Source organism: Mustela nivalis (assembly GCF_964662115.1).
Source record: "Mustela nivalis genome assembly, chromosome: 10".
Lineage (NCBI taxonomy): Eukaryota > Metazoa > Chordata > Mammalia > Carnivora > Mustelidae > Mustela > Mustela nivalis.
Window position 1 is genome coordinate 48,935,916 of NC_139029.1, and position 16,939 is coordinate 48,952,854.

Sequence of the window (16,939 nt, forward strand, 5' to 3'; positions counted from 1 at the left end):
AAATGAATTTGAACTTATCCTGCGTTAACTGCATTACCTGCTTTGTGGGGTCACCTCACTAACGTAAGCATACCAACAAAGGTAAGCAAAAACCAAGTAAAGCCTGCCTTGCCGCATCTGAGCCCTAGTAAGGGCTCGCGCAGAAACCCTCTCTAGCTCCCTCAGTCAGAGCTGGGTCTGAAAAATGCTCTTTTCTTTTCCGTGTCTGGCCGAGAAAGGGAAGGGGTAAACGAGCGAAAATGAGGCATAGAAGGGCTGAGGAAGGAGCCTCAGCGCTACAGTATACGGTTGAGACTTTGCTGTTATCCGTGGCAGCTCCGGTTTCTGTTGGGCCCTGGGGCCGGGACCGCGATTCCAGTCAGAAAGTACAGGCGCCGAGCACCTAGCACTCCCGTCAGCCATTTTCCGAATCTAGTCTCCCTTAGTAACCCCGCCCGAGTGCATACGCAGGAAAGCGGGGCGGGAGTTATTGTGAGGGCCTCACTCCGGAAACCGCACCCTCGGAGGCGTCCCACCGTCGAGGATTCACAAAACGCAGAGCCAGATTTAACAGTCGGCGGCGAAAGCGCGCACTCGAACGCCAATCAGAGCGGAAGGAGGGGGCCGCTCCTGAAGGGTACTTTGCATATCTAGCAATGATTGGTGGAATTCTCCTCTCTTCTTTTTGGTATTGGCTTGACAGCCTTCTTCCGCCCACCCACTTGTCTTTTGCCTAGGTACTTGTGATTGGCTCCTCCTGGGTGGTGGTGGGAGGGGCAAGGTTTGGGAGATTTCTCATCGCAGATTGGTGGATTTGAGCATCTAGCGTCGTCTTCTTGGGGAAGGAGACCGTCCCGTCCTCTCCCTGTCCCGTCTCCCGACCCGTACGCTTTTCCTCAACTCGCGCGCACGAATGGTTAAAAAAAAAAAAAAAAAAAAGGGTGTGAGGCTCGAGCCCGCCAGCCAGGCCTCCAGCACCTAGCGCGCGCCCTCAGCGAGGACCCGCGCGAGCTGCCCGTGACGCTGCCTGCGCTGTTTGAAACTGCAGAACCCGTTAGGATCTTGGGGAAACTACCGTTCCAGCTGGTTCCCGAGCCCGTGCGTACCAGGGGGGCGAGCGGCGGTCGCGAGGCGGCTGCTGCCTTTCGCGTCTCTGCAGCGTGGAGACTAGAACCGGCACTTTCGAAGGACGCCACCTCCAATCGCGGTGCTGGCGCGGGCGGAGGCTAAAACACGGGGGTCCTGAGAGTGAGGAAAACGCGCCAAGTTCCCCTCGGTGGTGGAGTGGGAAAGACCCTAGCGGTTCAGGCGCTGGGCCAACGGGGCTACTTCTGGTGCTCCTTGCCATCCCGGGGCGGGGGCGGGTGGGGGCGGGCGTCGCTCCCGGGATGTAGTTGGTGCCGGCGCAGGGCAGGACCGAGTGGCAGCCCGGGTTCCCGCTCTTGAGAGCGAATGGTCACTCCCCTGTGGGGAGGGCGATCCGGCCAGCTTTTCCTTGGGTCCGGGGTCCCCGGGGCCCCGGGCAGGGTCTCACCTGTCGCACCCACACCCATCCCGGCTGCACTCGGGGCGTCACCGCCGCGGACCTCGCTTTGGGCCATGACCAGGTAAGGGAGGGCCTGGGGAGGAGGGGCCGGAGCTTGGGCGCCGAGGCAAGTTCGGCCGGCTCCCGAGGGGCTCTGCCCTGGGACCCCGGTGTCAGCGCCGCGGGGGAGACGCCAGGACCACTTGGCTGCGGCGCCCTTGCCGAGCTGCCAGACGAAAGGGCACCGGTGTGTGTGTGTGTGTGTGTGTGTGTGTGTGTGGCGGGGGCAGGGTGCCTCTCCTGCCGCCGCAGGGGTTCCGGGAGGCAGGTGCGGGCTGGGCGTAAATAGGCCAGCTTCTCGGGCGAGGGGGGCCGGGGTCTCCACCGCCACCCGCCAACCTCCCGCCGGGCCCGGGCCGTGTCTGACGGGCACGCACGGCAGCACAGCTTAGTCTCTCCACTTTTGTGTTCCCGGAGTGGTGCGGGGTCTGGAGCAAGTGTTTCCATTCACGTTGTCCAGTGTCGGGAATTGACAAATTTTATCGCGCACTCTTGAGTATTTGTAGAAGTATTTAGAAGGCCACGTGTTTTAAACCTTTGTCGAGGATGCTATCCTTGTTTTACGTTTTTCCTGAAAAATTGGAATTAAGTCGTGTCGTCTTGCAAAGGGAAAAACTTAAAACTAATTTAGAAACTGAATGTTCACACTGTCATTTATTTGTTCAAGTGCAGTTAATGCTCGATTTGTTGTGTTTTGTGCGAAATTTGATTTAGACTTAAGGAAAACCAGGAGCAAGAAGCGGTGTGACATACGGCACCTGGTAAAAATGTGACATTGTCAGTGATGTCAAATGTGAGTGATTTGAGGGAGCCAGGAGGGTATATTGCTTAGGATTTATCCGTTATTTCAACTGCGTCCTCATTTTTTTCTAATATGTACTTAAATCCGGTTAGAGAATGCACTTTCCATTATATCTAAGAATTGGCTCCCAAGAAAAACCTTTGACAAGAATCGTTAATGCTTAGAGATCCCTGACAACTTGGTGCAAGCTGGTTTATTTTCGTGATAAGCTTTCCATCAGTAGCATTAAGTGGCTAGGAGGGTAAATTGAGTTGGGAGGGGGGATGGGGAAATGGTCAACTTTCCAGTTACTTCTGAGTTGTCTCAAAAATGTGGTTTCACTACTGAGTTCAAAGTTGCGAATTCCCAGATCAGCGGCAGCCGATCTTATTATGAAATGGTTATTAGTAAGCATTAGTTTATTATTGTGTTAGCTTATTAGTAAAGATGGAGTTTGAGTGAATTTTGTTAGTTTATTCCTTCTATTACTGTGTATTTGACAGTCATTGTCGAGCTTTTGTGTTCTAATATTCCAGTCAGATAATTTCCCCCCAGATATCTTCATGAAAGTAGGACGGGTGTTTAAAGTAACTATCACAAGTACTGCTAGAGTTTTTTTTCATTCAGAAGTTTTAACAAGTTAAAAAAGTTGCACAAGTCAAAATCATATTTTTTTCTACTCTGAGGAGCATTAAAAAAATTTATAGTTTTTTAAAAAGTGCTCGGAAAATCAGTAATGTATTGTGTTTAGTGCGTAAAAAGTTGGTCTGCACAAAGTGCAGCAGTTCTTTACACCACTATCCCAGCTACACGTTTTACTACTTTTCACTCAAGTTTTAGGTATAACTGAACATCAGATGTATGCCTTTGCTTATATGCAGTTACACTTTAATTAGGAGTATAGCTGACACATAACTTTATATTAGTTTCAGGTGTACAGCATAGTGACCTGTGCAAATTATACCTGAAAGAAGTTTTTTTAAAGAATTCATTTCAGGGGCGCCTGGGTGGCTCAGTGGTTTGGGCTGCTGCCTTCGGCTCGGGTCATGATCTCAGGGTCCTGGGATCGAGCCCCGCATCGGGCTCCCTGCTCCGCAGGAAGCCTGCTTCCCTCTCTCTCTCTCTCTCTCTCTCTCTGCCTGCCTCTCTGCCTACTTGTGATCTCTGTCTGTCAAATAAATAAATAAAATCTTTAAAAAAAATTTCATTTCATGTATTCATATTAATAACTAGAAGAGACCTTGGAAGGAAGACTCATTCATTCACTCTGAGCACTGTTGTCTTCCCATTCATCCCTTTCTCTTTCTCCCCTTGTACTTAAGAATTAGAGATGGTTGTTAGTCAGTGTTTTCTGAATAAGCTAAAATAAAAATTAACTTTTTACTCAAGACTACTTTACTGTAGATGTACTAAAATGGGGTTATTTTGTGATGTGACCCTTAATCTAGTAGACTTATGAAAAGTTCAGTATCTCGTATTTTTTCTTGTTTAGGAAAGTTACGGACAAATGGCAAGCGCCTTCATTTAAGCAGTAAGCATCGAGTGCCTTTTATTGGTTAAGAAATGGGTTTTCAAATGTGAAGTTCTAATTAGTTCCATTCCTTAGTAAATTTTCAAAATTAATGATTTTATATTTCCACCAGATAAACTGGAAAGTAATGAAATCTTCTCTCTGCGATTAACAGATATGATTGGTGATTACAACATCCTTATATAAATTATTTCTTGTCAACTCCTTGGGATTTGAAGAGAAAATGCCTGGTGTCATACCTACTGAAAGTAATGGGCTTTCAAGAGGTAGCCCATCAAAGAAAAACAGACTTTCCTTGAAGTTTTTTCAGAAAAAGGAAACTAAGAGAGCCTTGGATTTCACAGAATCTCAAGAAAATGAAGAAAAGGCTTCTGAATATAGAGGATCTGAAATGTATGTATCTTATTTTAAGTCTATTTCTGTATTTTAAAAATTCCATTATCAGTGAAGCAGCAGTGAACTTTGATATCTCCAGACATTCTGACCTGATAGTCTCTGAAGGCAAAAACACACAGTAGTGAGACAAACATATTAGCTAATCAGATTCATTCGGAGAACTATGTGTTGGCTAAATTATCTTTCAATTCAAACTTGTTTGTAGTAACATTCTGTGTAAAGGGTAAAGAAATTGTGTGTTTGTGTATGTGTGTGTGGTTCAGAAGACTTAACAGTTCTTGAGATATCTAAACTTTATAGTCATTCCTAATAGGTATGAATTATCAAACCTGTTGCATAGTTGCTTATTTAAGATAAATTTAAAAGTAAGAAGTGCTGTGCTCGCTTCGGCAGCACATATACTAAAATTGGAACGATACAGAGAAGATTAGCATGGCCCCTGCGCAAGGATGACACGTAAAAGTAAGAAGTGCTTTGATGCAGATAAATCCTTCAGTGACTGAGATCTTAACAAAATGGAATACTTTAATACCATTGTTTTAGTTGTACTCTATACTAGGTCATTATTCAACAAATAGATGCACTGCTGTTTCAGTAAACTGGATTTGGTCATGTGTAATTTCCTAATATTTACCAATAATCAGTTTAGGGGATGTGACTCTTATGTATAAAACACTTTGAGGGGTTAAACACAGCTGTAAAATAAATAAAAATGCTATGAGGACCTACTATTTGTTAAAGTGAGGTAAAAGAATTATAAACTTGAACAGTTCGTCTTAAAGTGAAGGACAACTGTGTGATTCTTTTTAATAGACCCTTACCTTTTAATTTTGTTAACAGAACCTCATTTAGGTATAGTGCCTCTCCTAGATACGGTCGTAGCTTATTCCCAGGTTTTTATTGAGAGTTAGACTAGTCTTTTTTTTTCTTTTAAGATTTTATTTATTTATTTATTTATTTATTTTAAAGATTTTATTTATTCATTTGACAGACAGAGATCATAAGTAGATGGAGAGGCAGGCAGAGAGAGAGAGAGAGAGAGAAGCAGGCTCCCTGCCGAGCAGAGAGCCCCATGCGGGACTCGATCCCAGGACCCTGAGATCATGACCTGAGCCAAAGGCAATGGCTCAACCCACTGAGCCACCCAGGTGCCCCAAGATTTTATTTATTTGATGGAGAGACACAGTGAGAGAGGGAACACAAGCAGGGGGAGTGGGAGAGAGAGAAGCAGGCTTCCCGTTAAGTGGAGCCCTGGGACCATGACCTGAGCTGAAGGGCAATGCTTAACGACTGAGCCACCCAGGCTCCCAAGAGTTAGACTACTTTTAAAAATGTCATGTTTGGTTCATTAATCACAGTACCTGTTCAGTTTTCTATTCTCTTCAAAATGGGATTAGTAGCTTCATGATGGAATCCTTTAGAGGCTTGTTGTGTATGATTTTTTTTTTTTTTTTAAAGATTTTATTTATTTATTTGTTTGTTTGTTAGAGGGAGAGAGAGACAGCACAAGCAGGCAGAGCAGCCGGCAGAGGGAGAAGCAGGCTCCCCGCTGAGCAGGGAGCCTGATGTGGGACTCGATCCCAGGACTCCGGGATCATGACCTGAGCCGAAGGCAGCAGCTTAACTGACTGAGCCACCTAGGCGTCCCTGTGTATGATATTTTTAAAGTGCTTATAGGGGCGCCTACACTGTAGCCACTGATGGCTCAGTGGGTTGGGGCCTCTGCCTTTGGCTCAGGTCGTGGTCCTGGGGTCGGGCCCCGAATTGGGCTCTCGGCTCTGCGGGAAGCCTGCTTCCTCCTCTCTCTCTCTGCCTGCCTCTCCGCCTACTTGTGATTTCTGTCTGTCAAATAAAATCTTTAAAAAAAATAATAAAGTGCTTGTAAAACTTTTATTCTGGGTAGGTAGCAATATTTACACCTGTACAGATTTTTTCTCCTCAAGTGTCAACTGAATAAAGTCCACATGCTTTTCAGCTCATCCAGTTTTTGGGAAAAGACTAAATCTAAGGAGGTATTATTTCCACTTTGTGTAAGATACTACACTTCATAAAACCTTTCTCTGCTCTATACTTTATAGTGATCAAGTTGTTCCTGCAGCACAGTCCTCCCCTATAAACTGTGAGAAGAGAGAAAACTTGTTACCATTTGTGGGACTGAATAATCTCGGCAATACTTGTTATCTTAATAGTATACTTCAGGTAAATTGATGGTTTTGCTATATAATAAAGCTTTAGTAGGCAAAGCATGATGTCATATTTAATGTTCTGAGAATTTCAGATTATTGGGAGTATTTTAATTGTCCATATATATGTCTTTGCCTTTGATTGTAAATAAACTGGATTGGGCTAAAGTAATGATTCTAAATTGCATGTTATCAGCTTCCTTTGGGGTGAGAGAAAGTAATACATTAGATGAAATTGGGATAACAAAATTGAATTGACTTTGGTTAATTGGAAGATGCCAAACCCTTAGTTTTTGTGCTTGATTCCTAGTGCTCTGGTGATAAGAATTTTAACCTTTGGAACTCTGCTTTATGCTGTAACCTATAACCATAAGTCTTAGTAGTATGTGCCCAGCCTCAGTGCTTTGATGCCAGTGAGGGTAGACAGTTGGCTACAATGATGAAATAGAAAACAATTTTTGATATGTTAATCTCAGAATTTTAACTAATGCACATTTAAAAGTGCTCTACCAAAAATGCAGATAAACACTCAGACACTCTTGTTTTTTATAGGTATTATATTTTTGTCCTGGTTTTAAATCTGGAGTGAAGCACTTATTTAACATTATTTCAAGGAAGAAAGAAGCCCTAAAAGATGAAACCAATCAAAAAGATAAGGTAAAAAAAGAATATATAAAAAGTAAAGTAGTAGAAATTCACTTGCTTAGAAATGAAGAAGTAACAGATACAGAGAAGATTTGGGAAGAGGATAACTGAGAAATAAATTTCTCAGTATCCTTTGTTTTCAGAAAGGCTTTCCTCCCCCCATTCCTGTAGGTTAGCTAACTACATTATCACCTTTTACAATGTCTTCTCCTGCCCTCTAGTTATTGCTTATGCATAAACACTATCATTTATATGCCACAGCCAGCAGTTTATCATACCCTTGTACTATCTGCTACTTAACCTACTGTTTTCAAGTAGTCACTTTTAAAATTTAAGTAAATATAAAGAAGCCTTGGACTTAGTCAATCAGAAAACCATTCTCTTACAAAGTAATAAAAAATACTCTTAAAATTTTTTAATTTATTTGTATACCTCTGCAAAATTAGTGTTAATGATGAAATGAAATTTAGCAAAGCTAATATTGGCTAGTGAGACAAAGAAAAGGGGGAACAAACTTAATTTAATGGTTTGTGGCTTTCTTTTTTGACAGGGAAATTGCAAAGAAGATTCTTTGGCAAGTTACGAACTAATATGCAGCTTACAGTCCTTGATCATTTCAGTTGAACAGCTTCAGGCTAGCTTTCTCTTAAATCCAGAGAAATACACTGATGAACTTGCTACTCAGCCAAGGCGACTGCTTAACACACTCAGGTATAGCCTTTAATAAAACTTTAGGATTCCGTGTTAGCAAGCTATTGCTCTCTTTGGAGGAGAATGATACATGAGGGAATAAAGGGCAAGGAAAACAGAAACTACAGATCTACTCCCTAGTATCTCAGAGGCTCTGGAGATTAGACATTCCTTTGGTAAGTTTGGTATAAATAAATTCATTAGATCTGAATGGGTAGGAGGCTTTTTATAGTCTTTATTCATTCTGATTTATAAAGTGAATATTCATACATTTTTCTGTAGAAATAGTAGTTTGTTTAGTTATGGGATACTGTCCTGTCTTGTTGGTGAAAAATCTTTGTTAAGTGCTATATTTTTGATCTGAAAAATACTGGATTTCTCAAATATATTTGGTCCTAAGAAATTTCACATTAGGAATTAAAGGTTTTTATTCAGAATATGTTATGCATAAGAACTGTAAGTTGCAAATATCCAGTTTTGTTGTATGGACTTGCAGAACTATTAACTGGATTAGATTTCTTTTTGTTTGTTTAGAAAGAGAGACCATGAGCAGGAGAGAGGGAGAGGAAGCCTCCCAGCTGAGCAGAGAACCCGTTGTGGGGCTTGATGAATGAAAGGCAGATGCTTAATCGACTAAGCCACCCAGACATCCCTCTTTGTATTGTCCTAAGTGAAACTTTATCCAGTATATAAAATAGTTTTATCTGTATGGTATAGGGTAAATCTTTAGTTTAAGAATAGACCTAGGGTGGGGCACCTGGCTGGCTTAGTTGGTAGAGCAGGCATCTCTTACTCTAGGGGTTTTGAGTTTGAGCTTTGTGTTGGGTGTGTGAGTAAAAAAACAAAACAAAACAAAAACCAGGGTGTAAATACAGTGTTCTGTGTTTGTTGATGGGCAGGGTAGTATAGCATGCTGGCCAAGAGCAGGTTTGCATCCTGGCTTTGAGCAAGCTACCTTACCTGAATCAGGGTGATAGTAGTACTTACCTTACAGGATTATTGTTAGAATTATGTTTTTTTGAGTAAAACCTGGTATATGGTAAACTATATGTATAGTAGCTGTTACTAGTATTTAGAAGAGGATAAAAGTATTTGTGGTAGAATTTATTTTTACTTTTATAAGTTTAGGTAAGTTTCAAATTAGTTGAATAAAAATTAAGATTTTTAAAATAATTTGATATCCCTCTAAAGGAATTAATTTCTCTATAGAAAGGGTTTTTTGTACTCTATCTTTAAAACTAGAATAGATGAAATGGAAATTTTTATTTATAGGGAACTCAACCCTATGTATGAAGGATATCTACAGCATGATGCACAGGAAGTATTACAGTGTATTTTGGGAAACATTCAAGAAACATGCCAACTCCTAAAAAAAGAAGAAGTAAAAAATGTGGTAGAATTATCTACTAAGGTAGAAGAAAAACCTCATCAGAAAGAGGAAATGAGTGGTATTAACAGCATAGAGATGGACAACCTGAGGCATTCTGAAGACTATAAAGAAAAACTCGCAAAAGGAAATGGGAAAAGAAAAAATGACACTGAATTTGGTAACCTGAAGAAAAAAGTTAAAGTATCTAAGGAACATCAGTCATTGGAAGAGAACCAGAGACAAACCAGATCAAAAAGGAAAGCTACCGGTGATACATTAGAGATTCCTTCTAAAATAATCCCCAAGTATGTTTCTGAAAATGAAAGTGCAAGACCCTCACAAAAGAAATCAAGAGTTAAAATAAATTGGTTAAAGCCTGCAGCTAAGCAACCCAGCATTCTTTCTAAATTCTGTAGTCTGGGGAAAATAACAACCAACCAGGGATCCAAAGGACAGTTGAAAGAAAATGAATATGATCTTGAAGAGGACTTGGGGAAGTGTGAAAATGATAACACAACTAATGGTTGTGAACTTGAGTCTCCAGGGAATAATGTTAAGCCTGTTAATGTTAATGAAGTTAAGCCCATAAACAAAGGTCAGTATAATTTATTCTTAGACTTTGATAGGTAGGAGGATTAATAGCTACAGAACTGTAATGTTCTTAGATACATGTACAATGTAAATCTGCTTCAAGTTTTAAGAGGAAATTTTAACATGAATTATGTTTTAAACATTGCTTAGATGTGTGTGTATAAATCTTATTAATCTTAAGGTGATGTTAAAGTAGGGTAATGTTAATTTATGGTTTGTAAACAAGGAGTTTGATATATTTTAATGGAGAATTATTTTAACTCCTGAAAGCAGTACTTGATAATAAACTTGAGAAATTGCATTTTAGTGAAATACATTTTTAGAGAACTTTAGTAGTTATGCTATACTCAAACTGGATTTCTACCTAGTTTCATGCAGATCTCACAAATATGTGTAGTATTGACATGGTTAAGGGTTTTACCAACAGTGTTGTACTTCTTTGGGGTTATTCCTATAGAAATGTCTTTGGGAAGGGAATTAAAATGACATAGTTTTGAAGATGAATCATAGTTATCTTTACAGGGAATTTAGAGTTCATGAGTAAGGCACCTATTAATGCTAATAAGCAAATTTACGCTGTAATTGAACTATTGGTTATGTGGGCTATGCTGAAAAGTACCCCCCCCCCTTTTTTTTAGGTGCAGAGCAAATTGGTTTTGAGCTAGTAGAGAAATTATTTCAAGGTCAGCTGGTATTGAGGACTCGTTGCTTAGAATGTGAAAGTTTAACAGAAAGAAGAGAAGATTTTCAGGACATCAGTGTACCAGTACAAGAAGATGAGCTTTCCAAAGTAGAGGAGAGTTCTGAAAGTAAGCAGAATTGGAGTCTTGTATGGACGTGTGTTGATCATGGAATAAGCAGTTTTCTTCAACAAAACACGGTCTCATAGTAGCTTGTGTAATTACTGGGGAAAAAGAGCTGGCTTTTAATTGTTTCTGGTGTAATAAAGTCTTTCTGCTCATGTAGATTCACTCGTTAATAGCATTTGGAAAATTGTTGGCATCTTTATTTTGATCTGTGTAGTGGGAAAATGAAATGCTTTAATAACTCTTGGGTATCTTAGTCTTTGAGCTACATATCTGAGCCACTGTTTAGTATAAAACAACAAAAAGTAGGGAAAGGATATGGGAAGTGATCAGGAGACTGGCTTTACCTGTTCAGATATCGGAAATTAATAGCTGAACTAAAGCCTGTGTCTTAACACTCAGAAAGTAGGTTATTCTCATTTTGCTGTCCCTATCACCTCAATACTTTGGCTTCTCAAATATAAATATTTAAATATATATACTGTTGAGGATGAACTTAAAAGTTTCTGAAATTCAAAGGAATGTTTTTATCATTTAAAAGGATTGGTCAATTGAAATCATGCTAATTTTGAATATGGAACATGTTTAATTTTTTAAATGTGTGAGAGGTTTTCATTTGTGAGTGAAAGGAATTCTCTCATGTAGTTTCTCCAGAGCCAAAAACAGAAATGAAGACCCTGAGATGGGCAATTTCACAGTTTGCTTCAGTGGAGAGGATTGTAGGAGAAGATAAATATTTCTGTGAAAATTGCCATCATTATACCGAAGCTGAACGAAGTCTTTTGTTTGACAAAATGCCTGAAGTTATAACTATTCATTTGAAGTGCTTTGCTGCTAGTGGCTTGGAGTGAGTATTATAAATAAAAGCTATATGAAAAAAATGAGCTGCTATAAGAAGTTTTGTTCAAAATACTATAATAGTAACAAAAAAGCATAATAGCATAATATAAACTACTGAAATGAAGTAATTTATGAAGATTACCTTAGAAAAGTCTGTTCTGCTTTTAGGAGTTAACTTATAAAAATGCATCATTTTAAATCCTTTTGGTGTAAATACGTATTCTAGGATTTCTTCCCACATCTTTTAATCTTCATTCCTTATTACAAATAGTTTCAAGTTGAATTGATGAAAGCAGCAGATTTTATATAACATTTAAGTTTTTTTTTTTTTTGAGGGGAGAAAAAGGCAAGATTGTTTCATTTTCAAGGTAAGCCAGGAGTCAAACTAGTTCTTTCAAGAATGAGAGATTCTCTTCTTGTTGAAAATTCAAGTATCTTCATGACATATATACATGTTAATGAACTGTTTGAAATTATGAGAGCTGCCCACTAGCTCTCTACACACTTTATTATGCCTGAAGATGACACTTAGTGCCTTCTTTCTGTGGACAGTTTCTTTGCTATCATTTATTTTTGTTTCCAAATTTTGGTAGCGAAAGCCTCCATATTAAAATTACTTACTAAACTATAAAGGATTTTGAAGTTAAAATGCCATTTAAGAAACTGGTTTTCTCATTGTACAAAATTAGAAAAGAATATGAAAGGGAGAAGGATATATCCTTCACAGAAAGAGCTGAATATTAGCACTTATTTCAGTTTTTCTTTGCATACATTTAAGTGTACAAAATTAGAGTCAGTTTTTTATGTTTGTATAAGCACTAAATATTAAGGGTCATTCAGACATCTACTTGGTTTCACATTTGGGGGTAAAACAATATATATAAAGTGGAATTGCAGAAAACTTTTTTTTTTCTTTCCTTCCAAAGGTTTGATTGTTATGGTGGTGGACTTTCCAAGATCAACACTCCTTTACTGACACCTCTTAAATTATCACTAGAAGAATGGAGCACAAAGCCAACCAACGACAGCTATGGATTATTTGCAGTTGTGATGCACAGTGGCATTACCATCAGTAGTGGGCATTACACTGCTTCTGTTAAAGTCACCGACCTTAACAGTTTAGAGCTAGATAAGGGAAATTTTGTGATCGACCAAATGTGTGAAATAGGTAAGCCAGAACCATTGAATGAGGAGGAAGCAAGGGGTGTGGTTGAAAATTATGATGATGAAGAAGTGTCAATTAGAGTCAGTGGAAATACACAGCCAAGTAAAGTTTTGAACAAAAAAAATGTAGAAGCTATTGGACTTCTCGGAGGACAAAAGAGCAAAGCAGATTATGAGCTATACAACAAAGCATCTAATTCCGATAAAGTTGCCAGTACAGCATTTGCTGAAAATAGAAATTCTGAGACTAACAATACTAACGGGACCCATGAATTTGATACAAACAAGGAATCGAGTGACCAAACAGGCATTAACTTTAGTGGATTTGAGAACAAAATTTCATATGTAGTGCAAAGCTTAAAGGAGTATGAAGGGAAGTGGTTACTTTTTGATGATTCTGAAGTAAAAGTTACAGAAGAGAAGGACTTTCTGAATTCTCTTTCCCCTTCTACATCTCCTACATCTACTCCTTATTTGCTATTTTATAAGAAATTATAGAGTGAGTATTTTCCTTATGTATATATTAAACAGACCTGGACAAAAGCTGGTAAAGTTGATTACATCAAAGAGTCTAGCTTATCTTTTGAAGCTATTGGTTATTATTGGTCTCTCTAGGTTTTTATATAGTGAAATTTGAATTACTGAAAACCATGTTAACTTTTAGAATTCATTTCTCATAGTAGAGACTAGTGATGCATTAGCTTCTGGAAATAAACTTGTATAGGTTCTTAATTGAATTATTCAAATGGAAAGCATTTAAACACTTTTGAATTTACACCTATCTTTGTGTTTGCTTTTTAAAATAAAGTGCTTGTATTTGTATCTCCATATTTTGGAGTAATTATATGATGTTTATAGGTCCTGTGGTTTTTCAGCTAAGAAGCAGAATCTCATTCAGTACATTTAGTTTTATAAGTCATGAAGCCAAATCTTTAATGGGTTGTATTTAGAGGCACAAAGTCTGGAATATGTGTGTATTCACAGTAGTGTATATTTTGTGCCTTGAATCACTTTGAAAAGTCTCAGAAAACCTGGACAGCTAGTCCCCTTTTATCTTCACAAGAATTTTATATGTATTTATGAAAATGATTCTGTATTCTAGTAAATCTTCTTGGGCATGGACTAATTTTGTATCTCTTCATAGTCATATTCTGCACGATCTGTATATATAGTATATCAAATTTAGAGGTGTGACCTTAAATTTAACTTTTTTTTAAAAACCAGGAGGTCAATAAAATTTAAACTGCTTAACAACTATGTATACAACTCAAATTTTTTTACTTGCATATTTTTTAATAATTGTAGCTGAGTTCTCGTAAGAAAATGTATGTGTATGTATAATATATGCATATATGCACATACATACCTAGAAGAGAAAAAACATGCATAATTACCTTTAATAATACTGTGATAGTTGGAGGTGAAGAGATTTTTCAAATAGGAGAAACTTCTTAGTCCATCCATGTTGTCATACTTAAGTTTATAGTAAAAACTGCTGCATTCTAGTAGTGCTTTAAAGTAGACATAACTTTATGGAATCCGTAAAGGTAATGCTTTGTGCACACACAAAAATGTTAAATTTTCATTCTAAATGTATATTATATTGGTAAATGATCAGTTACCTTATGGCTTAAGAAATTTAAAAAATCTGAAGAATATATAATGCCATTAGAGTAACACTTTTATACCCCCATTTCAACAAATAAGAGTACCTGTTAACTAATAAATTAGTCACACAGTTAAATCATGTCTTCTGTTCTTCCACAGGATGGTGTGATATAAAATGTCATGGTTCTCACCTCATTCTACATTCAGAATCACTAATGGAACTTTTAAAAAGAAACAGCCCTGAACACTACCTTTAAGTTTCTGATAGAGTAAGAATCATTAATGGAACTTTTAAAATGCAAAAGCCCTGAACACTATTCATAAGCTTCTGATGGAGTAGTTCCAGGATATAGCCTGGGTTTCATATTCAAGAGATAGCCAAGAACTATTGGTATAGATTCTTGATATGAGAAAGCTTTAAGAGAACGGAAGCATGTGGAAAGTAAGGAAGTGTTCAGTATCATACCATTGTTCTCAGAGGAAGCCTGTTTTTAATTCAAGTCAGAAAACTATTGCATGGTAATTAAATCACAATTATATAAATTCTAAAGTTCTTGATACTATCACTGAGATTTAAGTGAAATATTCCAAGCTCTTACATGATATAATCTAGTAAATAATGCCCTAAGGATTACTTTATATTCTCTCCTTTATATATACCTCCCCCATCCCTTGCCCTTAAGAGGAGAGAGTGTTACCTTATATTTGTTTTAATGAATTTCCATTCTTGACTCCTTGTACTTCCTTATTGTTCATGTGGATCCTCTGTCCCCAAATTTGTTTTGGGGGTTATTCCTTTCTGACTCCAGTCTACCCCTTTTCGTCCAACACTGTAGACTCATCTGAAAAATCTTGTGCTTCAGTCTTTGGATTGATGTAGATAAGATGAATTTGAGATAATACTGCCAGTTATAAAGGTAGGCTGCAGAAGGGTATCAACCATCCCCTATAGTCTTAGGAGAGGCAGACATTTTTGAGATCTTGTTTCAATATCAACTACGGAATGAAGGCACCATATTTAATCGGTTTTTAAGTGATTCATGTCATTGGTCAATAGATCAAAGGGACATATTAAAAATGATGCCTTTCTACAAGCTGTATTATTACACAAAAAAGTGTTGAAAACACTTCCAAAAATCATTAATAGGTAGTTTTTTGACAAACCTGGCCCAAAGTAATTGCAATATATATTTTCAAAAGGATTTTTGCCTTAGTTTTTCATGTCAAAGTTACTTTAAATTACTTACTTTAAATTACAAAGTTACTTTAAATCTTAATTTCAATTAAAACAGCTAATTTTACCTTTTACATTAAGTTTATATAGGTGTTAAAAAATTAAACTTTTCATTCAGTTGGTAGATTAAAATCAAATACCAGCTCTTGGTGTCCTTTTTATGGTGATGTAAAGTAGATTTCTAGTTTACCAGTTTAGATGACCAAACTCCTAAAATGACCAGCTTGTTTAATTTGAAAGACAGGAATCATTCACTAGTTGCTGAAAGTCATGAAGTTCATATTATCAGTATAACAAGACTCAGAGTCAAAGATTAAGCTACTGTGACTGGTAGCAGCTATCCCAGTATTTAATTGTTACAGACAAAAGTTTCATCAGGTAAAGTTACTCTATAATTTATCCCAAATCCCTGGTTGTTTTTTTTGGGTTTTTGGTTTTGGTTTTGGTTTGTAAGTGGAAAATAACTTAGAAACCTGTTTTAAGACTTCACAAACCAGTTATCCATATCTATCTATACCCATTTATTCATTTATTTAATATTGGGCTCTTTGGCCCATACAATGTCAATTTTCATTTTTAAAACTTTGCTAGTTTTGGAACTAGTTCTTGAATCAACTCAAGATTCTCTGTTTCTGTCAATAAAAATTTTTAAAGTCTCACTCAGTAAAATTAGTGTAAACGTTCACATATTTAATAGTACCGTTAAAATAATACTACATTTAAAATGGTTCCAAAATGAATCTATAAATGGTAATATAAATTAAAAAATACAAACTTAAAGTAAATAAATTTAACATTAGCTATGGTATAAATAATAGTAAATGTATAGTGAGTCATTACTTTTGAGTCTTAAAAAAAGATAACAGCATATTACCAGAACATGAGAAACCATGGCCATGATTCTCAAACTTCAGTGATCTACATTTGATACTGTTTTGGCCACCGCATTCTTCAATGAGTAGTAAATTAATGCTAGAATTTCCAGAATTTAGCCCCAAGTCCTGTTTTTCAATAAATCTTTTCACACTCAGTGTTGAATACATGGCTCTCTTCAAATGAGTAAGACAAGTACATTTATTTTAAAGATCCATTTTGCGTAGGCTCATCCGACTGAAGGAATCTCTGGGGAGAAAATGAAAGGATATAAGTATAAATAATTTTTGCATATTTCTTTAAACTATGCTTTACATACTTCTTTCTGCAGAGCTATCTCAAAGTTTTGCCATCAGAGTTACTAACTTTCAAGTTACATGTCCATCCTATACATTCTGCTTTATATATTCTGGTTTTATAGATTAAAAGTATATTACAGTAACCACTTTGCCAAGTGCATTGAGCATTTACTCATTTGTCGAATAGGTGTATTAGATATTGTGATGAAACAGGAGCAAAGGAATAAGGGGAGAGATTTCAGGAAAAGATTTGTGATTATTAAAAAGAGAAAGGCAGGTGCTAGTTATTTAAAATTTTAAATCGTAAGAGTTAAGCAGTTCTCAAACTCCTGGGCATTAGGTCTTTTTTATACTTAAAAATTGAG

General features: G+C 37.7%; 2 protein-coding genes across 20 annotated transcripts in view; one reads left to right on the forward strand and one right to left on the reverse strand.

Annotated features, from left to right (window-relative positions):
• Positions 1-749: 749 nt before the first annotated feature.
• Positions 750-13,817, forward strand: USP1 (ubiquitin specific peptidase 1). Of its 6 annotated transcripts, none has more exons than XM_082687839.1 (10): positions 755-1,586; positions 2,279-2,357; positions 4,031-4,269; positions 6,351-6,471; positions 7,008-7,112; positions 7,651-7,811; positions 9,063-9,754; positions 10,389-10,559; positions 11,202-11,403; positions 12,323-13,817. In XM_082687839.1, the coding sequence occupies exons 3-10, from the start codon at positions 4,100-4,102 to the stop codon at positions 13,056-13,058; spliced, it is 2,358 nt and encodes a 785-aa protein (XP_082543965.1). In that variant the 5' UTR covers positions 755-1,586; positions 2,279-2,357; positions 4,031-4,099; the 3' UTR covers positions 13,059-13,817. The 6 variants fall into 6 exon arrangements, with proteins under 6 accessions (XP_082543962.1, XP_082543965.1, XP_082543963.1 ...); XM_082687837.1 differs by lacking the exon at positions 2,279-2,357 and adding an exon at positions 3,838-3,876; XM_082687836.1 differs by lacking the exon at positions 2,279-2,357 and having other exon boundaries at positions 750-1,586.
• A 2,254-nt stretch (positions 13,818-16,071) lies between these two features.
• The window catches only part of DOCK7 (dedicator of cytokinesis 7), a 217,203-nt gene continuing 216,335 nt past the window's right edge, over positions 16,072-16,939 (reverse strand). For all 14 annotated transcript variants that reach the window (XM_082687791.1, XM_082687787.1, XM_082687796.1 and 11 more), the window contains one exon: positions 16,072-16,524. In XM_082687791.1, the coding sequence (XP_082543917.1) occupies positions 16,482-16,524 (43 nt within the window). In that variant the 3' untranslated portion in view covers positions 16,072-16,481. The remainder of the gene's footprint in view (positions 16,525-16,939) is intronic.